The 27,275-nt window shown below is 41.5% G+C and overlaps 1 protein-coding gene across 1 annotated transcript in view; it reads left to right on the top strand.

The window, feature by feature from the left end:
• Positions 1–25,000, top strand: part of DNAH9 (dynein, axonemal, heavy chain 9) — a 371,284-nt gene extending 346,284 nt beyond the window's left edge. Inside the window, exons 68-69 of the mRNA XM_011965684.1 lie at positions 16,988–17,377; positions 24,583–25,000. Coding sequence (XP_011821074.1) covers positions 16,988–17,377; positions 24,583–24,810 — 618 coding nt within the window. The 3' untranslated portion in view covers positions 24,811–25,000. The remainder of the gene's footprint in view (positions 1–16,987; positions 17,378–24,582) is intronic.
• Positions 25,001–27,275: the final 2,275 nt, after the last annotated feature.

The raw sequence follows: 27,275 nt of genomic DNA, 5'->3' as shown, positions 1-27,275 counted from the left end.
TTTTTCACACAGAGTCACATAGATGATGAAACAGACTGCAAAATCTAGGTTAGGGCTGGGCACGGTGGCTCATGCCTGTAATCCCAGCACTTTGGGAGGTTGAAACGGGCGGATCACAAGGTCAGGAGATTGAGACCATCCTGGGTAACACGGTGAAACCCCGTCTCTACTAAAAATGCAGAAATTAGCCAGGTATGGCGGTGGGCGCCTGTAGTCCCAGCTGCTGGGGAGGCTGAGGCAGGAGAATGGCGTGAACCTGGAAGACGGAGCTTGCAGTGAGCCGAGATCGCGCCACTGCACTCCAGCCTGGGCGACAGAGCGAGACTCCGTCTCAAAAAAAAAAAAAGCAAAACAAAACAAAAAAAAACACTAGGCTAGGGTTTTTTGTTTGTTTGTTTAATGTCTTAATGTTCTTTCTCATTCCTCCACCCCACCTCCACGTGGGTAGAAGGAAATAAGGAAGGAGAGACAGGAAGGGAATGTTGAAGATGGACAATGTTTGGTAACGTTTCCAAATTCTGTGCCGGCTTGTAATCAAATGAAGGACAAAATTCCACAGAGTAAATAAGAACTTTGTCTGTCATGTAACGCAGTTCCATTACTTAGGTACGCAGCTCTGTATCAGTAACTATCTTGAGCAGGTGTGCTGCCATTTTAAAGGCTTATGGAACTTGTGTGATGTGGTGCAGCCTGTTTACCCATTTGATTTCCAATTCATTCACTCATTTTTCTTCCGAGAGCCTTTGCTGCATTTGGAGTCATGAATCTCAGAGCTTGCCTGGGCAAAGATAAAGGGTGCGGGAGGCAGCTGTCTTGTCTTTCAGTCTGAGTCAAGCAATGTTGATTGATGAGCCTCTTGGGCAAGTCTCAGCACTGCCTGCTGGAGGGTGCAAAGGAGATTGGAAAGGGAGCCTTCCCTTGAAGGACAGTCTTGTAGGGACACACACACACACTGATATAAAGCAGGGTGGAATTAACTAAGAGCCACATAGAGAGACGTGGGAGAAGAAAGAAGAAAGAAGTATTGTATGTGGGGTAAGGAAAGCCCCAGGGAAGAAGTGGCATTCACGGGGTTCCGGAGGAAGGGTAGGATTGTTACAGGTGATCATAAAAGGCAGTGGCTCCTAGAGGCACAGAGCAGAGCAGCCCACGGTCTGTGCTCAGAGTTAACACGGTTTGGCCGCAGCTACAGGCCCACTCAGGTGAGCAACAGTGATAGGGTGAACTTCCAAAAGGTGACAACACAATGACAGCAAAACAGCCGGGACCTTTGTCTACTGGTTCTACTGTGAAAGGAAGACAGGCAGAGCAATCTCCATTCAAACTTGCTGTCATGAATCCTAGACTCTCCTTAGGACCGTCCCCCGAGCTGGCCTGGTCCTCAGACTCTCCGGAAGTTCTATCACATGTTCCCATCTCCACGCTCCAGTCCTACCAACCTCTGGGGGTGGGGCCTAGAAATCCGTAATGTTGCATCACCGGCCAGGAAATTCTTTTGATGACTCAAGTTTGGGAAGCACAGCATGAAGGTAAGAGGCAGAAGAAAAAGTTAGGACAGTGGTATTCATGGCAAAATGAAGGTGCAAAGGGGATGGCAGCAGAGTTCAGAGAAGAGAGTTTTAAGTCTAGGGAAGGGATAAAGCTCAGCTGGCCAGAAAGGAGAACAGCAGGGAAAACAGGCAAAGCAGGTGACTTGGCAGGAGGAGTTTGCAGGATGGTCTGGCCTGTGAGTGAGAGGTGGAGCGCCCGAGTGGGGCAAGTCCCTCAGATGGCGCAGTGAGGAACGTCAGCTCCGAGTTCATCCCGGAACACTGGTGGAAGGCGTGCTTGGCTTTGCTGACCAGCTTACCTGGCAGGGGGGAGGGGGAAGAGGAAATTCTGCTTGAGGTTTTCCTTCTTCACTTTCTTTGTTTAACAATCACTTTATGCTGGGTGCAGTGGCTCACGCCTGTCATCCCAGCACTTCGGGAGGCCGAGGTGGGCGGATCACGATGTCAGGAGATCGAGACCATCCTGGCTAGCATGGTGAAACCCCGTCTCTACTAAAAATACAAAAAAAAAAATTAGCCGGACCTGGTGATGGGTGCCTGTAGTCCCAGCACTTCGGGAGGCCGAGGTGGGCGGATCACTTGAGGTCAGGAGTTCGAGACCAGCCTGGCCAACATAGTGAAACCTCATCTCTACTAAAAAAATACAAAAATTAGCCAGGCATGGTGATGGGCACCTGTAGTTCCAGCTACTTGGGAGGCTGAGGCAGGAGAATAGCTTGAACCCAGGAGGCGGAGGTTGCAGTGAGCTGAGATCGCGTCACTGCACTCCAGCCTGGGCGAAAGAGCAACAGTCCATCTCCAAAAAAAAAAGAGCCAGATTAGATCCCCGGTCAGCAAGCCAGACTTTAAACCTGAACAGCTGCACATCTTTAGAAACAGATTTTATCAATCAGGAGGGGCAATCAACCACCGAAGCTTAGAAAAAAAGGCTGATGTCATCACACGTTTGAATGATAAAAATTAGTTCCTGGCCAGGCGCGGTGGCTCACAACTGTAATCCCAGCACTTTGGGAGACCAAGGTGGGTGGATCTCAAGGTCAGGAGTTTGAAACCAGCCTGGCCAATATGGTGAAACCCCGTCTCTACTTAAAAAAATTCAAGAATTAGATATACTGAGTTAAATAAAAGTTAAATTCACCTGTTTGGTTTTTTACTTTCAAAATGTGAATTCCAGAAAAATCTTAATTACCTATGTGGCTGTCATATGTGGTTTGCGTTCTATTTCATTTAGGTACTGCATATCTTAGATGGAGCCATGGCCAGCCCAGAATCTGGGAGGGGCTGGGAACTAATTTTTTTTTTTTTTTTTTGGGAGACAGAGTCTTGCTCTGTTGCCCAGGCTGGAGTGCAGTGGAGTGCATTGACCGTGCCCAGCCAATGATTTTTTATTTTCTTCTTTTCCTAAATGACCCCTGGTTCTCTTCTCCAGGGCTGTCCCTGCTTCATTGACAAGCTGAGAGACAGAACATTCTTTAGAGTTCCATCACTTGCACATTCAATTAGTATGTGTAAAATTATTGTCAGAATACATTATAATCTTATTATAAGCAGATGTGAGAAATTTTTAAGAAAGCCAAGTTACACGTATTATGTCCTCTGCTTTCAAAATGATTTTAGATTTCTGCAGAGTGTTAAAAATTAAGTACTGCATATATTTCTAAATTTATTAGATCTTATTTTCAGAGTCATTTTAAGTTCACAGCAAAATTGCACAGAAGGTGTGGAGATTTCCCATATACCTGCTGTCCTCAAAGACAAATTATCCCCCCTCGACTCTCAAATTCAACACCAGAGTGGTACATTTCTTATAACTGATGAATCTATACTCATACATCATTATCACCCAGAGTTCATAGTGTACCTTGGGGTTCATTCTTAGTGTTAGACTTTCTATGGATTTGGACAAATAAATAATAACTTGTGTCCACCATTAGAGTATCATACAAAGTAGTTCCACTGCCCTAAAACCCCTTTGTGTTGCATATATTTTAAACTGTTTTTTGTTTTCAGAGATGGAGTCTTTCTCCATTACCCAGATTGGAGTGTGGTGCTGTCCTCATGGTTCAAGAGATCTTCCCACCTAAGCCACATGCGTAGCTAGAACTATGGATGCACACAACCACACCCGACTAACTTTTTGGGTTTTTTTTTTGTAGAGATGGGGTCTCACTATGTTGCCAGGCTGGTCTCCAACTACTGGCCTCAAACGATCCTCCCCCCTCGACCCAAAGTGTTGGAATTACAGGCATGAGCCACTGTGCCTGGCTATTTTAAACTTTTTTCAAGCACATTATCTCTTCCTATAACAAAACTTATAGAAACAGTTTGCATGGCTTCACTGTTTTCAGAAATGGCACATCTGTGTATGAGGGATGGTAACAGAGAGTGCGCTGTTGACTTAGCCCACGGAAATGACCAGAAACAAAGGACTTCTGAGTCCAGGGCTCCATCTGAGTTCTTCTGTATCTGCCTCGGTCTGGCCCAGTCCTCAAAGCACATCCCAAACGACCAGGACATTTCCGTCACACTTAGTCCAGTGTACCGCCAGCAGTCCACAACCTGACACCTTAGGAGTTCTGTTGAGTCATGTTACGAGGTGACTCCAGAATGGGGCCTTTATTCCCCTATCAACTCACAGGACAGACGACATTCACAGTATGTTTCCATAGATGCACCCAAATTTCATACAACCCCAACCAATTTTGTATAGAAGCAAATTTAGTAGAACTATATTTTGCTGTATTGTTTGTAAAGTCATTTTATAACCATGGAAGTTAATTGGCCATTGAAACTTCTTAAAGTTTTTATTCTAAAGGGAAAAATGAACACAGTATGGCCTGTATTTTTTTTAAAATGTCCGTTGGACTCATTTCACTTTTGAAGTGAGTCACGACTTTTCAACGCATCTTCTTAACCAAAGGTTGGCAAGCAAGTAGTGGATTGTATGCACACAAAAATTTGTATTAAAACTGTCATTTGTAGTTTTTAACGTAGGCCAGGCACGGTGGCTCACACCTGTAATCCTAGCACTTTGGGAGGCCTAGGCAGGTGGATCACTTGAGGCCAGGAGTTTGAGACCAGCCTGGCCAGCATGGCAAAATCCCATCTCTACTGGAAATACAAAAATTGGCCAGGCATGGTGGCTCATGCCTGTAATCCCAGCTCCTTGGATGGCTGAGGCACAAGAATTGCTTGAACCTGGAAGGTAGAGGTTGCAGTGAGCAAAGATCATGCCACTACACTCCAGCCTGGGCAACAGAGCAAGACTCTGTTAAAAAAAAAAAAAAAAAAAAAAATTAACGTAGCTTTGGCAAAAACATGCATAATAGTTTACATTACCAAACAGAAGACTTAGCCTTTCTGCCCAAAATACCATCATCCCCCAGAGCTTCCCGGGATGGTAAAGACATTCTATATCTGTGCTAATAAGATCACATGTGGCTATTGAGCACATGAAATGTAACTAATGTAACAAAGAAACTGAATTTTTAATTTTTTTTTTTTTTTTTTTTTTTGAGATGGAGTTTTGCTCTATCGACCAGGTTGAAGTGCAGTGGCGGGATCTTGGCTCATGCAACCTCCACCTTCCAGGTTCAAGTGATTCTCCTGCCTCAGCCTCCCGAGTAGCTGGGATTACAGGCGCCCGCCACCAAGCCTGGCTAATTTTTGTATTTTTAGTAGAGATGGGGGTTTCTCCATGTTAGTCAGGCTAGTCTCGAACTCCTGACCTCGTCACCCACCCACCTCAGCCTCCCAAACTGCTGGGATTACAGGCATGAGCCACCGCGCCCAGCCGAATTTTTAATTTTTTTTTTTTCTTCAAGATAGGGTCTCACTATGTTGCCGAGACTGATCTACAAACTCCTGGCCTCAAGCAATCCTCCTGTCTCAGCCACCTGAGGAGCTGGGATTACAGGCGTGCACCAATACACCCAGCTAATTCTTTATTTTTTTGTAGATACCAGGCTTCACTGTGTTTCCCAGGCTGGTTTCATACTCCTGGGCTCAAGTGATCCTCCTGACCTGGCTTCCCAAAGGGCCGAGATTATAGGCATGAGCCACTGTGTCCAGCTCTCAATTTTTAATTTTATAATTTTAATTCACTTGCACTTAAATAGCCACATGTGGTTAGTGGCTGCTGTATGAGACACTGTAGACCTAAAGTATATGTATTTGAGTCCTGTAATGTAAGGCCAGGGACAATGGGTAAGCACTGCCTTGTAGCTGTGTTTGCTAAAGACAGTATCAGGTAGTTTCCCTGTAAAGCACAATACTTCATCCTCCCTCTAAAGGTGAATTTCAGCCCCTCTCTCCTAAAATGGCTTGTAGCCCTTAAAGGCCTTTTTTTTTTTTTTTTCTATTCACAGCAATTACTTTTCCCACTGACCTCTCTCCTGGTTCTCTTCTCCAGGGCTGTATTAGTCAGGTACGGCTGCTGTAACAAAATACCACAGATGGTGTGGCTTAAATAACAGACATTTATTTCTCACAGTTCTGGAGGCTGGAAGTCTAAGGTCAAGCACTGGCAAATTTGGTTTCTGGTGAGGGCTCTCTTCTGGGCTGGTAGAGAAGTGTCTCCTCTCTGTGTCCTCAAATGGCAGGGAGGCGGAGCAAGAAAAGGGGAAAGTAGGAGAGAGACTGAGAGATTTCTTCCTCTTCTTATAAGGCGAAAGTCCTATCAGATTAGCCCTTCATCCATATGATGTCACTTAACCTTAATTACCTCTTTAAAGACTCTGTTTCCAATACAGTCACATAGAGGGTTGGGGCTTCAACATATGAATTTGCCAGGGACACAGCCCAATCCATAGCAAGGGGTTTTCTCAGCTGTCCACCCTGCAGCTTCTCCCCTAAGAGAAGTTGCTGCATTAGTCTGACTTACCGTTGGAGCCTCCTGTACCCAGACTCAGTGGTTCTACCAGCCACCAACCCACAGCCCTCACCAACCCTGAGCCTACTGCTCAGGCCTCAAGGGGCATCAACCTATGGCATCAGTGGCTTTACCTTGCTTTTGCCCCTTCTTATCACTCTCACTCACCTGATTCCGATTCTCGTTCATAAATGGGAGAAGTGAAGTGGTATCAGAGCTACTGGACATTGGGAGTATGTCCTGTTAACGGACATAATCCATCATGTTTTTTAGAAAAGAAGTGCCGACAACCACTGATCTGGGATGCCTCCCGCCTCCCTAGAAGGCAACGCGCTTCAGCCACCGCCGCCTCTGCCGCAGTGCGGGCTCCAAGGCTGTCTTGGCACGTGTCTGCAATAGCCATCCCCTAGCGTCTTTCCCTGGCTAAGGCTGTTTCTTTCTTAAAAACACACCTGCATTCCCAGTTCCCACTGAATGCAGGTGCGTTCTTAAGAAAGAAAGAGCCTTAGCCAGGAATGTTTTTAGCCGGTGGTAGAAGGCTGCCTACACTGGGCACTGTTTTAGGTTCTCCTATAATTTAAATAGCAAGGAGGTTCAGGGAAGAATAACCGTAACCTTGGGTAATCCACTAGGGCTTTTGCGAGTGGGAGAGCTGATACCTCACATTCTTAGCAGGTGAAAACTTGCCATGATGGAAATAGATAGTAAAGAGTTACTGACGTATCCCAGATTATACGCTGTGATATGAATTCCCAGCATGCCCAGCCCTGATTTCTGAGTTCATAAGTAATTCTAGTGAACCTTAGTAGGAATTCTGGGTAAGAAAATGAGGTTGCCATTGGTCTTGTTTGCATCACCAAGCCCAGGCATCCAGAAGAGCCCCTCACCTTGAAAAGCAGACAGATTTTAAATTAACCCCCGCCTTCCCACTTACCTTCATGTCCCTAAGAGTTTTGGCCATTTAGTTCCACATTTTGAAAGGAATACATGGGTGCAATTTGGGGAGAGAATCTGTGCTATGCAATGTTTCATTAAAATCTTCAGTTTTTCAAGTCTCTCTAAAAAAGTAAAATAAAATAAAATAAAAACACACCTGCAAATGTGTCATATGTAAGCCTTTCCATGACTGATCCAACTTGACTGCATTTACTTACCTCTTCTATACCTCTGCAGTACATAGATCCAGCATTATTCCTGGGTTAATATGTACTTATGCCTGCATTTCTTTATGATTGCTATTAAATTATCTCCCAAGCCTTTTCCATGAATACAAACCCTCCTTCCCCAGCTAAACTGTAAACTCCTCAAGCAAAGACTCTCTCTTCTAATTGCTATAGATTTCCAGAGGAAAAAAGGCTGGTATAGCTCTCTCTCTGTTTACCATGGGTCTGAGCAAAGGGAGGGAGGTCAGCTACATCTGTTCACTCCTTGGGATGCGTCTTTCTGTTTAAAATAATTTGTTTGCTCACCAATGCAAATACTCTGTAGCTTGAAAAGGATTCAATGGGCTTCCCTTTTATAAATCAGGGATTTGAAAAGTTACACACACATACATTATAATCAGTCCACTAAAAGTTAGTGCAATGGATTCATGGTGAGTTTTAAGTTTTTGAATAATTCCATTTACATACTTAGATTTATTTTTTTGGCCTAAACAGAGAAAGGAGCAAACTTTAAAAGGAAAATTTATAATTGTGGTAGTAACTCTGAAAAGTATTGTTGAAGCAGTGCTTAAAAGTAACCCGTGGCCTTCTGCTTATGACCAACAAGCCAGATTTACCTTTCTACCTTAAACTGCTAGAAAATTAGACAAGCTATGAAAAATATCAGTTTTCAGATATGAAACAACAGGCAGAATAAGACTATGATACTTGAGAGAAAGGAAATAAGAGATGTGAGGCCTTCATTCTACAAGTTACAGGTTACAGTTCAGGAACCCAAAAGAGTCCCACAGTCTTGCTGAACTGAGAAGATGTAGAATTTGCAGAGTAAAGTACTAAGGTGGGGAGCTGCACAGAGAAAGAGCTCAAGAGATCCACAGAAGGAATCCTCTTGAGACTGTGGCTCTGCACATGAGTGAGAGGAAACTACCCAAGGCTGAGAAGGAACCACCAGAAAAAAAAGTACAGAGAGCAATTCTCAGAGTTCACAAAGCGCTGAGAATAGTTTGTGTTCCCACTAGCCAGAGCAGAAATAACTCAAAAAATAGGAGGTGTCAGGGAGCATTCTCCGAAGTGTATCAGCTTAGTAATGGGGCTACATTGAACCTAGACTAAAAACTGGTCTGACCCCACCCTAACAAACTTAAATGCAAGCCACCAACAGATCCATTGATTTCAAGTCAATTAACTGCAGGCCAAAAATAAATTCCACCACTGTTTAAAGGAGTATAACAAAATTCAGCATGCGATAATGTAAAATTCACAGTGCCTGACACAGAGTAAACAAATTACAGCCACATAAAGAAGTAGGAATACACAGCCAGGAGAAAGTGCGATCTGTTGAAATGGAGCCAGAAATAACAGAGACAATGGAAGACAAAGATGTTAAAACAACTATTTTAAGTTTGCACCACATATTCAAGAAGCTAGAAGAAAACAAGAGTATGATAACGTAAAACATGTAAGATATTTATTAAAAGACCCAAATGGAATTTGTAGAGATGAAAAATACAATATTGATATGAAAAATGAACTTCGGAGAATTCACAGCTGAGTAGGCACTGCAGGAGAAAATATCAATAACCATGAATACACAGCAATAAAAATATCTAAAATGATGAAAAAATTGAAAAAAGTAAACAAATCACTAGGTCCTGTAGGATAGTATCAAGTGATCTAACATACATGTAATTGGCGTCCCAAAAGGATGGGGTTGGTGATAGGGAAGGAGGGCCAAAAAAACTATTTGAAGAAATAAGGGCCACAGTTTTGCAAATTTGATGAAAACCACAAAACCTATAGGTACAAGAAGCTCAACAAGCCCCATGCAGAATAAGCCTAATGAAAACATTGTAAATACACCTCGTAATAAAACTGCTGAAACCCAGGGATAAAGAAAAATTTTAAAAGCAGCAAGAGGAGAAAAATTAAAATTATATTTAAAGGATCAAAGAAAAGAATGATGGCAGACTTCTTGTCAGAAGCTGTGCAAGTCAGAAGAAAGTGGAGAACTATCATTAAAGTACTAAAAGAAAAAAAAAAAAAAACTGTAAACTTAGAATTCTTTGCCCAGGAAAAAATAGCTTTCAAAAAAGAAAACTAAGTAAAGATGTTTTCAGACAACTGAGATAGTTCATAGCCAGCACGCCTGTGGTACAAGAAATGTTAAAGAAATTTCTTAGAACCCGGGAGGCTGAGGTTGTGGTGAGCCAAGATCATGCCAGTGCACTCCAGCCTGGGCAACAGTGCAAGACTCTGTCTCAAAAAAAAAAAAAAAAAAGAAAGAAAGAAATTTCTTAGAAAGAAAGAAAATGATATCATATGGAAATTTGGATCTGAACAAAGAAATAATGGTCTCCACAGATGGTAAATATATGAGTAACATGAAAGACAGTTTTACTCATCCAAAATCTTTTTTTAAAAATAATAGACTGTTTAAAACAAAAATAATAAAAATTTACTGTGGGCTTTAAGCATATGTAAAACCAAAATGTATGCCAACAACAGCATGAAAAATGAGAGGAGAGAAATAGAAGCATATTGTATATGATTCTTACACCATATGTGGAGTGGTATAATTTTGAAGTTAGGGTGTGATGAGTTAGAGATATGTATTGTAAATCCTAGAGTAGCATTCAGCAAACTATTGGCCAACAGGCCAAATCTAGCTCACAACCTGTTTTGGCAAGTAAACATTGGAACACAGCCACAATCATTCATTTATACAATGTCTATGGCTATTTTGTGCTACAATAGCAGAATGAGTAGTGTCAGTAGAGACCAGGTGGCCCACAAAGCCTGTAATATTTATTTACTATTTGACACTTTACAGGAAAAAAAAAGTTTGTCATAAAAGCAGCCATAAAATAAATTATCTACCATTATTATAGTTACTGTATTGGTAACTACATTAAATATAAATGGCTTAAGTGCCCAGGGTACTGATTAGAACTGCCAGATCCAATTTTAAAAAGCAAGAACTAGCTATATGCTGTTATGTCAGGAGTCCTGTCTCCAGACCACTCCTACATTTGGAGATTTGCTAGAAGGACTCATGAGTTTCAGCATATGATTGTATTAATACATATGGCTAAAATTTGTTATGGTGCTTTAGTAAGAATACACACATAGCCAGATCATAAAGGAAAAAGACATAGGTGGAGTCAGGAGAAATCCATGTACAGGTCTCCATATGCTGCCTCCCTCTCATGAAGGATCACATAGAGTGCATCCTCTCTCCAGCACTGGAAATGGAGTAACATTTGTGTAACATTTCTGCCCAGGGAATTCCATTAGAGACCCCAGCACCCAAGGATTTTATAAGGAGCTGGTCACATAGGCACCCTCTGTCTAGCACATTCCAAAATCCCATGCTTCCAAATAGGAAGTAGGTATTCAGTGTAAACCAAATTGTTTGCACAGTCTGCATATAGTCAACCACCCTTTTCTATTAACTGTTAACGAGGCGCTAAGTTTCTAGATGCCAGCCACAGGCCAACCTTGCTAGCAGGCATTTCTAAGGATAGCAGTCTCAAGCTTGCCTCTTAACTCTTTCAGCACAGATGACCACCAAAGCAAAGAACAAAAAAACTTCACATACCAAGCTAAACACAGGTGAGAAGAAAAAGATGAGAAAAAAATATAAAAACTAATCGAAAGGAAGTTGTAGAGGCTATATAAAAATCAAACTATATTTTTAAATAAGCAATATTACCATGGATGAAGAGGAGTATTATGTAATAAGTCAATTTGTGAAGAGCATATAACAATCCTAAGTGTATAGGCACCTCATAACAAAGCATCAAAATACATAAAGCAAAAAAAAAAAGATGATAGAATCAAAAGGAGAAATAAATCCACAATTATAGTTGGTCTCAAAACTCCTCTCTCAATAATTAGTAGAACAAGTAGACAGAAAACCAGTTAGGACAAAAAATGATCAACCAACTTCCCAATTTTACAGACACTCCAACAATGGCAGAATACGCATACTTTTCAAGAGCACATGGAACATTCACCAATATCAACGATATTTTATGTCATAAAACAATATAAGAGGATTAAAATCATACACAGTATATCAACTGACCATAGCGTAATTGAACTAAAAATAAATAACAGAAAGATAATCAGAAAATCTACAAGTATTTGGAAATTAAATAGCATATTTCTAAGTAATTCTAACATATCGAATAAAATAAAAATAAAAATATATAAAATTGGTAACATGTAGCTAAAGCAGAACTTAGAGGGAGATGTATAGCATGAGATGCAAATATCAGCAATGAAAAAAGTTCCCAAATCAATTATCTAAACTGCACCTTAAGAAACTAGGAAAAAAACAGCAAAACAAATCCAAAGTAAACAAAAGGAAGGAAACGATAAAGAGCAGAATTAATGAAAGTGAAAACAAAAAATTATAAAACTTTATGAAACCAAAAGCTAGTTCTTTTTAAAAATGAATAAAATTAATAAACATTTACCTGAATTTATAAGAAGAAAGAGAAAAAACAAAAACTTGAAAAAATCAGGATGGACGGGGAGATATCATCATAAATCCTATAGACATTAAAAGCATTTTAAGAGAATATGAATAATTTTCTGCGATTAAATTCAACCACTTAAATGAAGTGAACCAATTCCCTATGAGACTCCATCAAAGCTCACCCCAGTAAAATGTATAACCTAAATAGCCCATATCTATTTTAAAAATTGAATTCATAATTTAAAATTTCCCACAAAGAAAACCCCTGATCCGCAAAGTATCCTTGGTAAATTTTACAAACATTTAAGGATGAAATAATAGCAATTTTACATGAACTCTTCTACGTCCAGGAAGATGGAGTAGACATATGTTTCCCTATTCCTCCTGCTAAGTATAAATAAAAACCATGGCCAATTTATATAGAAGAAACGTAAGACTCTGAAACATGTAGAGAGGAATGAAGACTATCTAGGAACCTCAGGACCCAAGAAAGGACATGATAGTGAGTTTCTTGGATTTTCTTTATGCCTCATAGACCTCAGAATGGGAGAAGAAAAAAAAAAAAGCCAGCAAACCAGAAATGCCAGTGGATGCTGACAAAACAGCAACAACGACAAAACTGTTCTCTTCATCAGAGAGAGAGATGAACCAGCGAAGAGACAGCCTAGCAAGACAGAAAACTTTTAGACAATAAACATGCTGCTTCAGCCATACACCACAGAACAAACAGGAATCCTTATCGTGATTGAAATGTTTTGTGTCTTGACTGTATCAGTGTCAGTATCTTGCTTGTGATACTGGACTATAGTTTTGCAAGCTGTTACCATTAGGGGAAACCAGGTAAAGGGTACACAAGATCTGTCTGTATTATTTCTTACAACTATAAATGTACCTATAATTATCTCAAAATTGTAAGTTTAATTTAATGTTTTAAATCACCATACAAAACCTGCAGATGTTTATAACAGCATTATTCATAACTGCCAAAACTTGGAAGCAACCAAGATGTAGCTCAGTAGGTAAATGGAAAAACTGCAGTACATCCAGACAGTGGATTGTTATTCAATGCTTTAAAAAAAAAAAAAAATCAGCTTTCAAGCCATGAAAAGAAACCGAGGGAACTTAAACACATATTACTAAGTGAAAGATGCCGATATGGAAAGGCTACATACTGTATTATTCTAACTATGTGACGTTCTGAAAAAGGTGAAATAATGGAGGCAGTAAAACCTCTGGTTGCCCAGAGTTAAGAGTGACGATGGCATGAGTAGGTCAAGCACAGAAAAATTTTAGGACACTGAAACAATAATGATGAATATGATACTATAATGTTGAACACTTGTCATATACTGTAATGACACAACATGATACTATATTTGTACGATACTGTAACGGTGGATACATACAATTATACTGCAATAATATATAATACTATAATGGTGGATACTTGTTATTACACTATAATAATATAATATGATACTGTAAGGGTAGATACATGTCATTATAAATTTGTCCAAACACATAGAATGTACAACACAAAGGGCAAACTGGGGTAAACTAGGGACTCTGGGTGATAATGAGGTGAATGCAGGTTCATTACATGTAACAAATGTACCGCTCTGGTGGGGAATGCCGATCGTGGCGGAGGCTGTGCATGTGTCCAGGGAAATCGCTGTACTTTCTGCTCAATTTGCTGTGAAACTAAAACTGCCCTTAAAAAAAAAAAAGCATATTTTTTTAAAAAAAAGCGTAGAGAAAACTTCTCAACAAATTTTATGAAAACAGAATTAACGTGACACCAAATACCTTATGAGCAAATGACAGATGAGCTTTCCTCATAAACACAAATGCAAAACTCCTTAGCAAAATGTTAACAAATCAAATCACACAATATAAGAAAAAGATGATATGTCATGGCTAAATGCGGTAATCCTAGGAATACAAGATTACTAATCACACAATATAAGAAAAGGATAATATATCATGGCTAAATGCAGTAAGCCTAGGAATACAAGATTACTTTTAAGATTCAAAAATCAGTCAGTGAAGTTTACCATATTAATGTGCTACATTTAAACATTGTGTGATCATCTTCATAAATGCAGAAAAGGCGTTTGATGAAATTGAACACCAAATTTTCATTTTAAAGTATCAAAAAAAAAAAAAACCCAGAAATCAAAGGAAATGTCAACTTAAAGGAAATCCAAAGAAAACAGATTTAATGGTGAGGGACGGCCTGCTTTCTCTCTAAGTTTGGGAACAAGGCCAGGTTTTCCACCGTCATCACTTTTGTTCACCACGACTGTGAACGTCCTTGATAATGTAGTAAGGGAAGACATGGCTACACAGAGGGTCTCCTAAGACAAGGGAATGATCTTTTTTGACCATTGATTTTGTCCTTTGCACTAAATTTAATCTTTACACTTAATGTTATTTTATTAACTAACCCGTTAAAGGGAAACAATTACTACGTAAGCTATACAATGCATGTAGCAATGAATTATCACATAACTACAGATATGAGGAAGACCATATTGTCTGAGAAGCTTGATTTGGGCTCAGAGACATAAGCAGCATTTGAAACCCTTTTCTCAGAAGCCTGTGTACACTAAAGCAGAGATTCCAAAGAAAGGAAACAGTTTTTTTCTATTTTAACCTAATAAGGATATTCATTTCAGCAGATCCTTAAGGAAATCTACCGGAACAAACTTGCTCATCAAATTCGGGTTTGTTTGAAAGTGATAAACTTTGGTGGCACATACAGGGCTCTTTTACATCCCATTGAGCCTTGATGTGGCCTCAGATTCATCACAATGCCCTGCTCTGGTCATCCACCTCAAAACATCTGGATAGATACATGGAATGAAATCTATTTTCTATCCCTGTATAAAGTCCTGTTACTTGAGGGGAAACTTTTGTAATTCACACTGTACTCATTCAGGCTGGTCCATCTGTCGCTGGTCTGATGAGGGATATTTGTCTTTTCTTTAAAATATTAAGGTTTTTATGTCTTAAAATAGTACGGCCACCAGACACTACAGTCTAGAAAGTGAATTCGTAATAATTACACTCCGTGTGGGAAGTTCATAAAAAAGTTACCAGTGTAGTTTATTTCTTATAAATCAGGAGCCTCTGGCTGTCACTCAGGAGACTGAAATATGTTCATCTTAAGGTAGGTATGCTTAACTGCTTTTAAGAATTCCAAAAGTGGGCCAGGCACGGTGGTTCACACCTGTAATCCCAGCACTTTGGGAGGCCAAGGCGGGCAGATCACAAGGTCAGAAGTTCGAGACCAGCCTGGCCAACATGGTAAAACCCTGTCTCTACTAAAAATACAAAAAAAATTAGCTGGGTGTGGTGGCACACGCCTGTAATCCCAGCTACTTGGGAGGCTGAGGCAGGAGAATTGCTTGAGCTCAGGAGGCGGAGGTTGCAGTGAGCAGAGATTGTATCCCTGCACTCCAGCCTGGGTGACAGAGCAAGATGCCATCTCGAGAAAAAAAAAAAAAAAAAAAAAAGTATTCCAAAAGTTAAGAGGAAGAGTTAGACCTAGAATTCTATGTGCCGGTCTCCTTTCCCACAGGCCAGGAGACTCCAGGCCCTATGGAGGTGAGAACATCTTATATTTTAGCAGTCTGCCCTTGATGAAACAGCCAAACGCTGTCAGGTGCCCTAACACCTGTTGCAGAAACCACAACCATAGAAATGGGGTCTTCAAGAAATTGCCACAGATCACTGGCAGAGCCAAAGTTACAAAGTTTGCTTTTAAAGATGGTGTTCAGGCCGGGCGCGGTGGCTCACGCCTGTAATCCCAGCACTTTCGGAGGGTGAGGCAGGCTGATCCCTTGAGGTCAGGAGTTCAAGACCAGCCTGGCCAACATGGTGAAACCCTGTCTCTACTAAAAATACAAAAATGAGCCAGGCGTGGTGGCAGATGCCTGTAATCCCAGCTACTCAAGAGGCTGAGGCAGGAGAATCACATGAACCCGGGAGGCGGAAGTTGCAGTGAGCAGAGATTGCACCACTGCACTCCAGCCTGGGCAACAGAGTGAGACTCTGTCTCTGAAAAAAAAAAAAAAGATGGTGTTCAGTGTAAACCTTTCTTTACAAATCCTATCTAGCTGTTGAAAGAGTGTCCCTTAAAGTTGATTACGTATCCAATAGCTCGATTTCTGAAGGAAATCCCTGATTTGGGGTAATATAGATCTTTGCAGGCGTTGGCTTCTTGGATTTCTAAGCTGCATGCAGGAGAGTCATGGAATTTGAGCTTTAGGGTAGGGTCATGTGGCACTGAACCCACAAATGGTTTAAAGCCTGCAATGGGAAGCAATTGTTTTTGTTTTTGTTTTTGTTTTTTTGAGACAGAGTCTCGCTCTGTCGCCCAGGCTGGAGTGCAGTGGCACGATCTCAGCTCACTGCAAGCTCCGCCTCCCGGGTTGCCGCCATTCTCCTGCCTCAGCCTCCCAAGTAGCTGGGACTACAGGCGCCGCCACCTCGCCGGCTAGTTTTTTGTATTTTTTTAGTAGAGACGGGGTTTCACCGTGTTAGCCAGGATGGTCTCGATCTCCTGACCTCATGATCCACCCGTCTCGGCCTCCCAAAGTGCTGGGATTACAGGCTTGAGCCACCGCGCCCGGCCAGCAATTGTGTTTTTTGAAACACTGTCAGTAGACAGTTGAGACTCCGACATCAGAGCAGGGAGGATTTTCAAGGACCAGCTTCTGTGAGACAAACTTTCCAAAGCAAGTACTAAACAGGACAGTCATTATGTCACCCAACCCGGAGTCACATTCAAATGACATGAACAAGGATGGATAACTCTTGTCCGCCTGGGTGCCATGAGCTAAGGGTCTCTGGGCCCAGTTGTTTGGAGGGACTTCCCGCCTTCTCACTCTTTCCCCCTCCCATTCTTTATCTTCAGGGGGAGCTGACTATGACCAGCCACATGGAGAACTTACAGAATGCCCTGTACTTCGACCTGGTGCCAGAGTCCTGGGCTAGACGGGCCTACCCTTCCACAGCAGGCCTGGCAACCTGGTTTCTAGACCTCCTCAACAGAATCAAGGAGCTAGAGGCTTGGACGGGCGACTTTACAATGCCCTCCACTGTGTGGCTGACAGGCTTCTTCAACCCCCAGTCGTTCCTGACTGCCATCATGCAATCCACGGCTCGCAAGAATGAGTGGCCACTGGACCAGATGGCCCTGCAATGTGACGTGACGAAGAAGAACAGAGAAGAGTTTAGGAGTCCTCCTCGGGAAGGGGCCTACATCCACAGCCTCTTCATGGAAGGTGCCTGCTGGGACACACAGGTAAAGCTTGGGATGAACCAAAGGGTATCTTTCTGGAGGCTGATTAAATACACATTGCTTCCTATGAAGTGTGACTACTAAAAGAGATGTTCCTGAATCTTTTTCTCTAGATAACCTTTCTTTCCTTGAGGCCATAAAGCCATTTTTATTTAGCCAGGGATGGTGCAAAGAGCATAGCCTTTGCAGAGGCAGTAGAGTGGAGAGGTTAATAGCAAGGTCTTTGGAACCAGACTGGCTGGATCTGAATCCCAGCACCACCATTTATTAACTCTGTAACCTTAGATATAGTTTCACCTTTCCAGACCTCACCTGTTAGATGGGAGAATAGCATCATTGTAAAAATTAAACGAGCCAATATGTAAGACAGTTGAACAGGGCCTGGCACATAGGCAGTGCTCAAAAAGTGTTGGAGTCAGCTATCTCTGCTGCTGCTGCTGCTGTGTGTCTGTCATCCAGGCTGGAGTGCAGTGGCATGATCTCGGCTCACTGCAACCTCCGCCTCCTGAGTTCAAGCAATTCTCCTGCCTCACCTCCTTGGTCCACTTTCCTCATTCATGAACTCTCACAGGGCAGGAATCTTCTGCCTTTTATGTTGTCCTATGTCGGCGAAGAGGAGCCAGTAGATATCCCTTAAAGTGGCATTTTGAAAGGATTCCTCATCAAAGGCTAATAAAAACGTGAGTCACATGAGATTGGAGATGTTTTGTCACCGGTAAGAAACTAGCAAACAAGCACAGATGGCTGGGATAAATGTAATGAACAAGAATGGATAATTCTGGAAGTGTACACTTGTACGCATAATCTGGAAAGAGTCCCTAGTCAAATATCCCACTTGACAGGTGACACTAAACTATTCTTAGCAGTCAACATAAAGCTAATGAGGCAAAACTGTTAGAAGATCCAGAAGATCCCAGGAGGCCATGTGAATATGCACATAGAAATTTACTTGGTTAAGTAGTACCCCCAAAAATTCATGTCCAGGCATAACCCCAGAATGAGTATTTAGAAATAAGGTCTCTGCAGATGTCATTAGTTAAGATGAGGTCATACTGGATTATCATGAACCCTAAATCCAATGACCAGTACCCTTACAAGAAGACCACACAGGTTGGACACAGTGGCTCACACCTGTAATCCCAGCACCTTGGGAGGCCGAGGCGGACAGATCACCTGAGGTCAGGAGTTTGAGACCAGCCTGACCAACGGGGCGAAACCCTGTCTCTACTAAAAGTACAAAATTAGCCAGGCGTGGTGGTGCATGCCTGTTATCCCAGCTACTCGGGAGGCTGAAGCAGGAGAATCGCTTGAACCCAGGAGGCAGAGGTTGCAGTGAGCCGAGATTGCACCATTGCATTCCAGCCTGAGCAACAAGAGCAAAACTCCATCTCAAAAAAAAAAAAAGAAGACGACCACCTAGATGGACACAGATATGGGAACAATAGACACTGTGGATTATTAGAGGGTGGAGGGAAGGGTGGGGGTTAATAAAAACTACCTATCTGGTACTATGCTCACTAACTAGATGAGGGGATCCATACTCCAAACCTCAGCATCATACAATATTCCCATGTAACAAATCTGCACATGTACCCCCTGTATCTAAGAGTTGAAATTTTTTTAAAAAGAAACTAAAAGGCAAAGGAGATGGAAAATTTTGTTGAGACATGTTTTATAATGCTTACCGTTTTGTTGGATATAGCAAGTAACAGTCTCCTGGAGTACTATTAGCAGTAGGAAATGCATTCATTCCATATAGGCTTTCAGTTAAACAAATTACCTCAAAAAAACAAAACAAAGAAGACCATGTAGAGACACAGAAGAGAATTCCCTATGAAGAGAGAGGCAGAGATTGGAGTGATGCATCTACAAGCCGAGGAATTCCAGGGATTGCCAGTAACCATCAGAAGCTAGGAAAGGTATGGGATGGTTTCTGCTTCAGAACCTCCAGGAGGACCAACTCTGCCCACACTTTGACTTAGGACTTCTGGCCTCCAGAACTATGAGATAATATGTTGTTTCAAGCCATCCAGTTTGTGGCATTTTATTATGCCAGAACAAGGAAAGCAATTCAAGAGCCAACAGAAAGGACAGTAAAGTAGGATAATGTTTAGACATTCTGAATCTTGAAAAGGAAGTTGACTTCCCTCTCTCCACTTGAACATTTGCACAAGATTGTGTCGGTGGAGATCATATATGGATTGCATTAGGTATAAGGTGGCCTAGAGCAAGCCACAGCTATTAATAGAATCCTCCAAACCACCAAAATGAGAGAAGTACCAAAAGGAAGGTAGGCAAGAAGCTCAGAAGGAAAGTCAGTGACACTGGAGGTGGGGGAAGGATATCAGTTTAAATTGTCAACCTCCCATTTTTCATACCTCATTGTAAACAATAATAAAAACTTCCCCAAAATCAATACTTGTTCACCATAAGCTGTTGTTCTCAAAGGTTTCATCCCAGAAAGATGTCAGCAAAAATGGAAGAGCCAGGACCTCCTAAAATCCTCTACTCCATAAAACAATGAGAACATTCACAAAAACTGAGTCAGAATCAACTTTCTTAGAATTCTGGAAATTAACCAAAGGCTTTCAGCAATCCAAGAAGTATTTATTCAAGCAAAACAGCTGAATCTCAGTAGGAAGAACAGTCTATGGCCTTTTAACTTGTCTATTCCTATCTCTACCCAACCCCTAGCTTGGAGGTTGCCTATAAAACCAACAGACCGCAATCACAGTGAAAACCAGTAACCTAGAAACCACCAGAAGGGGCAAAATGGGGTTAGAGCACCTTCAAAGCCCTGTTAACCCCACAAAAAACTGTCATTATTTTGCCTGTCCATAGATTCCCTGGACTCACAAGTCTTTCTTATTTCACCTGAGTTGGAACTCACCCAGAGCAACAGCCTTTCTCCCCAGGGCATTTGTTGAAGACAATCAAAGACAACTGCTTAACACTGCAGTTTGTCTGAAGCAGTAGATAATAGCAGAGCAAACAATAGGCTAACCAAAAAGCTTAAAAGGGCAAGCTGGAGAATGAGATGGCCATAGGGGGCTTTGAAAACCACTGACATGTTCCTGGAAATCTAGGCCATGCCTATGTGCAGATCTGTGCACACACCCACAGCTGTGGACATGCTCAAGAGAGTTGAGAAGGCTGTACACTGTAGCTAACCTTGAGGTTCTAGGAAAACAGGGGAGTTAAATCTAAGTTAAATTGCCTGGCTAAGCATTGAAGGTGTGCTCCAACACTTGCACACAGCCACTCAGCCAAGACTTTGTGACTTACTGGTTCCAGGCATTTAAGAAAATCTGTCCAATTATTTGGTGACCTCTAAGCTAATAGGGCAGGCCACTTCAGTTGCCATACTTGACAAAGAATATAGACTTTACAGAATCAGTTCAGAAAAGTCACTAAACAAACCCTGAAGAGAGAGAGAATATGATTTGCAGAGTGGCCTCATTATTTAAAATGTCCAAGTTTTCAACAAAAAAAAGTATGACATACAAAGAAACAAAAATGAACGGGCCATACACAAGGAAGAAAGCAATCAACACAAAGTATTCCTGAGGGGGATCAAATACTGGACTTGCTAGACAAAGACTTTAAATTGGCTATTTTAAATGTGTTCCAATAACCAGAAGAAACCATGTCTAAATAACTGAAGAAAATTGTGTCAACAATGTATTACTGAATAGAGAATACAGAGAGGAAAATTATATATTTTTAAAAGAATAAAGTAGAAACTCTGGAGTTGAAAAATATAATACCCAAAATGAAAACTCAATAGAGGAATTCAATAGCAGAATTGAATAGGCAGAAAAATCAGCAAATTTAGAATCAGGTGAATTGAAATTATCTAGTTAGAAGAAAAAAAATGAGAAAATGAAGTGTCTCAGAGACGTATGGGACACCATCAAGCATACTAACACATGCACAATGACAGTTTAGAAAGGAAAGGAGAGATAAAGGGCCAGGATAATGACCCAAAACTGTCCAAATTGGAAGAAAAACATTAATTTACATGTCCAAGAAGCTCAATGAAATTCAAGTAGAACAAACTCTGAGATCCATACCGAGACATATTATAGTCAAATTGGTGAAAGATAAAGACAAGGAGAAAATCTTAAAAGCAACAAAAGTGGCTCATCACTTACAAGGGGTTCTCAGTGAGAGTAATAGCTGACTGCTCATCAGAAACCATGAAAGAGAAGGCAGTAGGATGGCATAGTCAAAATGCTGAAAGAAAAAGACTATCTGCCAAGAATCCTACCTGCAGCAAAACTCTCTTTCGAAAGTGAAGAAAGTTAGATACTCTCAGATTTTTTAAGAAGACAGAGAGAGAAAGAATTCATCACTAGTAAACCAGCCTTATAGGAAATACTAAAGGGAGTCCTTCAGGCAGAAAGGAGAGGACACTAGACAGAAACTCAAGTCCACACAAAGATATAGAATATGGATAAAGGCAATTACATATGTAAGTATAAAAGATAGTATAAATGCATAATTTGTAATTTTTATTTCTCTTCTATCTAATTTAAAGGACAACTGCATAAGGAAATAATTATAAATCTGTGTTGATGGATAGAAACGTATAAAGATGTAATGTAAATGATGAAAACAGCCCAAAGGAGGGAGAGGAGACAGAGCTATACAAGATTAGTTTTTGTATACCATTGAAAGTAAGCTGGAATTAGGCCAGGCACAGTGGCTCAGGCGTGTAATCCAAGCACTTTGGGAGGATGAGGTGGTTGGATCACTTGAGGTCAGGAGTTCGAGACCAGCCTGACCAACATGGCAAAGTTAGCCAAGCATGGTGGCACCCACCTGTAGTCTCAGCTACTGGGGAGGCTGAGGCAGAATTGCTTGAACTCAGGAGGCAGAGGTTGCAGTGAGCCGAGATCATGCCATTGCACTCCAGTCTGAGCAACAGAGTGAGACTCCATCTCAAAAAAAAAAAAAAAAAGTAAGCTGGAATTAATCTGAAATAGATTGTTATGTACATTAGAATTGTTTGTTTGTTTGTTTGTTTAAGACTGGGTGATTTGCTTTGCCACCCAGGCTAGAGTGCAGTGGCATGAACAGGGCTCACTGCACCTCAACTTCCTGGGCTCAAGAAATCCTCTTGCCTCAGCTCCCAAGTAGCTGGGACTACAGGCATGTGCCACCATGCCTGGCTAACTTATTTGAATTTTAGTAGAGATGAGTTTTCCCTATGTTGCCCAGGCTTGTCTCCAACTCCTGAGCTCAAGATCTTCCTGCCTTGGCCTCCCAGGGTGCTGAGATTACAGGTGTAAGGCACCATGCCCAGCCTTGGAATGGTAATTGTAATCCCCAAGGCAATTACTAATAATTTAAAAAATAGTAAACAAGGGAAATTAAAATGATACACTAGCGTATGTCTATTAATACAAGAGAAGACAATAATGGAGAACTTGAGAAATAAAAAAGACATAGACATATGGAAAACAAATAGCAGATTCTACTTAATCAGTGATTACATTAAATGTGAATGGATTAAGCACTGCCATTTTAAAAAGGCAGAGATTAGCTAAATGAATTTTTAAAAATAAACCATGAAACCCATCATGATCCAATTATATCATTTCCACAAAAGACACATTTTGGATTGGAAGATACCAATAGGTTAAAAGTAAACAGATGGAAACAGATATGCCATGAAAACAGTAACCAAAAGGCAGCTGAGAGGGTATACTATATCAGACAAAATGGCCTTTATAAGATACAAATTGTTACCGAAAAATAAATAGGATAGAAATTATAGAGACAAAAAAGGACATTTTATGAGAATAAAAAGATCAACCCATCAAGAAGATACAATTGTAAATATGGAGGCACCTAACAAAAGAGCCCCCAAAAAATACAAAACAGAAACTGACAGAATTAAAGGAAGAAATAAACAATTCAACCATAATAATTGGAGCCGTCAATACCTCCTGCTAATGTGACTGCTAATGATTATAGAGTTTCTTTTGGGGGAGATGAAAATGTTTTAGAATTAGACAGTGATCATGATTGTACAACTTTGTCAACATACCGAAAACCAATAAATTATGCACTTTAAAAGGATTGGTTTTACAGTATGTGGGGAAAAGAAGAGGTTCTACCTCTGTTCCTTATCCTTGCCATAAACATTCATCTCTGTGGGGCAATGAGGTCCCCATTGTTTACCTTAATTCTGTTACTCACCATCCCTTACCTCATCAGCCTCTAAAAGAAGTGAAGAGGTACATCCTTCCCTTTAAATAAATTTAACACAAATAAACCAGATTTTGTCCATGGCATAAAGGCCTCAGAGTCACATGGACACAAAGAATCTGTGAAACACTCTGAATCAGCATTTCCCAGAGTATGTTCCATACAGCACTAGTGCCATGGGAAATGAACAGGTTGCAAAGAGAAAGGTTCTGTGGTCAAATAAATTTGGGAAACATCAGGTTAAATAAACTGTTTTCTTTATTCCTAGGACTTCTTGTCTTCAGTGTGGTAGTGTATATTGTAAAATGTCAAGTCCAGAGTATGGTAAGAACCACTTCCCAAATTTATTTGACCAAGGGAGACTTTGGCTCCGCAGAACATTTCTCGGAACTAGTAGGAAAAATTTCTCTGTACAGCTGTATTGAAATAGCTCAGAAAATCATACGGAGGCCTCATCTGGAAAGCTACACAAGAGTCAGGTCCACATTACACGAGTAAAGATAGAATGTAGCTCTCTCTACTCTAGAGGATGGAGGAGGTTGCATATGAAACAGAAAAGAAACAGAAACAGGGCATAACAAAAGCCTTAAAAGCTAAAGCATTTGCTGGCAGAAACTGTGTCTTAGTCATCTTTAAATCCCCAGCACCTAGCCTGACATCTGACAAATATACACATTCGATATGCTTGTGAAATGAATTAATGGAAAAACAAACTAGGGGAGAATCAAGCTCCAAAGGGATTCATTTGTATATGATAAATAATGGCTTTTGGAACTCTGCTTCACCTGATTTAGGATGAGAAAAATAGAAACGTGTTTCTACATATCAGATGCATTCCATCACAGGCTGCTGAGAAAACCTGGAAGGGGGCAGGCATAAAGGCAGCCATGCCAGCCCGGTCTTTCCTCCCTTGGATCTGCTGACAAGAGCAAGGCTGGTTGACTGGGCTCTGGGTCTGATCTCAGGTGTCTCTTCTCATGTTTTATCCTCAGGCTGGGATCATTACAGAGGCAAAGCTGAAGGATCTGACACCCCCTATGCCCGTGATGTTCATCAAGGCCATTCCTGCAGATAAGCAGGACTGCCGCAGTGTCTATTCCTGTCCTGTGTACAAGACCAGTCAGCGGGGACCCACCTACGTGTGGACTTTCAACCTGAAGACTAAGGAAAACCCATCCAAGTGGGTTCTGGCTGGAGTAGCCTTGCTTCTCCAGATTTAGCTTCCTGCAGAGCCACCAAGAAAATAAAAAGGCTGGGCTTGGAGGCTGCCCAGAGGGACAGGTGGGTGAAGTGTGACCACAGACACTTAGAAAAATAAGAAACCATGAGCACTCACAATTCTGTAGAATTCCTCTAGGGAACTTGGAGAGGTGTGCCTAAAGTGAGGTTGAGCTGGAGGAATATGGGCCCAGGAACCAAAGGAGGATAATTTCATGATGCTAAACCTTTCTTAATAAAATGATTTACTCTTCCACTGTGTCTGGCCTAGGATTTGAGAGCTGCTGAGTCATAAATGATCATGTAGCAACCAAGAGAAATAAGCCACAAACACCTGGGCCCTGACCTTACTACCCAACACTCTCCCAGGTGCTCTTTTTCCAGGCCACCCCACGCAGTCCTTGACCAGTGGTACTGGCATCACCCATGAACCAGAATCTCCATTTTAACAATCTCTCTGGAAAATCTGTACGCACACTATAGTTTGAGAATCACTACCCTGGGGCAGGGGTCACCAAAATTTTTCCATAAAGAGCCAGTTCGTGAATACTTTACGATTTACCATGCCTCTGTTTGAACTTTGCAACTTTGCCATGATAGCCCAACAGCAACCATAAACGATGAGTAAATGAAGGGGTGTGATTGCATTCTAACAAACTTTATTTACAAAAACAAGCAATGGGCCATATTTTGCTGATCCCTGCTGTAGAGGATAAGGGATGTGTATACTGATATTTATCCTTCATTAATTCATGCATCCACTCAATACATTTTAATCTAACACCTACTATTTGTTGTGGATACAGTGTGAACAAGCAAACAGGAAGTATCTCCATTATCCTTTAGATCATTTAAGAGGAAGCCAAGAAGAAACATTTACTCTAAAGCCTTTTTTTTTTATTTTCCAGATGGAGTCTCGCTCTGTCACCCAGGCTGGAGTGGCACTGGCGTGATCTCAGCTCACTGCAACCTCTGCCTCCCGGGTTCAAGCGATTCTCCTGCCTCAGCCTCCTGACTAGCTGGGATTACAGGCGCCTGCCACCACGCCTGGCTAATTTTTATATTTTTAGTAGAAATGGGGTTCCACCATGTTAGTCAGGCTGATCTCGAACTCCTGACCTCAGGTGATCCGCCCACCTCAGCCTCCCAAAGTGCTGGGATTACAGGCGTGAGCCACCGCGCCTGGCCATTCTAAAGCTTTACCTCTGTGGAACAAATTTTCACTGGAAGTCCAATGGGTTCCACAGTTTTGATGAGTTTTAAAAAGCTCTATGAGGCAGCTTGTTTAGTAAGAAAAGTATGGGAGGACCCAGTACTCCTTCTGTGACGATTCCCCCTAACTTTGCAGAAACTTAATGTTTTGATTACTGTTTTGAACAGTGGTTCTTAAACTTCAACAGGCATCAGAATCCCCTGGAGGGCTTGTTGAAAGAGATTGCTGGAACCCACCCTTCAGTATTTCTGATTCAGTAAGTTTAAACAAACTGCCAATGCTGCGGGTCTGGAGGCCACAGTTTGAGAACTCAGGATTTAAAACCTCAAATCCCACCATGCTATAAATCTCTGCTATACAGAATATGGACTCTAATGCTAATTCCTCTATGATTTTCCTGCTTGCTTCCTTGAGGTTCCTGCACCCCCTAAGTGGGGCCTTCTCATCTTCACGATACAAGGGAGTTAATAAATTTTACTCCTGGAAGCCCGGAACTCCAGCTTGGGTGTTGTCCTTCTCTCCCATCAACGAGTAATGCACTTGCAGTTTCCTGACTATAGGCTAATCTGTTTTCAGAGAGATAACTCTGTCCACATTAGCATCATCCTTCCTGAGCCTCACTCATAGTAGTATAATAAGATCAAGCTGGGCTGGGCGCGGTGGCTCACACCTGTAATCCCAGCACTTTGGGAGGCTGAGGTGAGCGGATCACGAAGTCAGGAGATCAAGACCATCCTGGCCAACATGGTGAAACCCCGTCTCTACTAATACAAAAATTAGCTGGGTTTGGTAGTGCGTGCCTGTAATCCCAGCTACTCGGGAGGCTGAAGCAGGAGAATTGCTTGAACCAGGGAGTTGGAGGTTGCAGTGAGCCGAGGTTGCACCACTGTACCACTGCCCTTCAGCCTGACAACAGAGCAAGACTCTGTCTTCAAAAAAAAAAAATTCAGGCAAAAAGAAGGAAGTGGAAGACGGTGGGAGGGGGAAGTCTCACTATACAGGCAGGACACTTTGAGGCATGTAACTTGTGGCGACAAGGACAATTGGACAGTTTAGATACATGTGTTAATAAACTGCTAGACAGTATTATAAACTAGATCAATACTATTGATTTCTTCCTAACACTCACAGACAAAATGAGATTAAAACAAAGGTAATTCTAAAGCATAGAACACACTTTGGCAAAAATGATAGCCCATGTGAGATGCCAGGAGGAAGAGGGGTGGCTTGAGGCAAGAGATCAAGTGGAAGGTT

This window comes from Mandrillus leucophaeus, unplaced genomic scaffold (genome assembly GCF_000951045.1).
Source record: "Mandrillus leucophaeus isolate KB7577 unplaced genomic scaffold, Mleu.le_1.0 Scaffold732, whole genome shotgun sequence".
NCBI classification, from domain to species: Eukaryota; Metazoa; Chordata; class Mammalia; order Primates; family Cercopithecidae; genus Mandrillus; species Mandrillus leucophaeus.
This window is presented reverse-complemented; position numbering and strand designations above follow the sequence as displayed.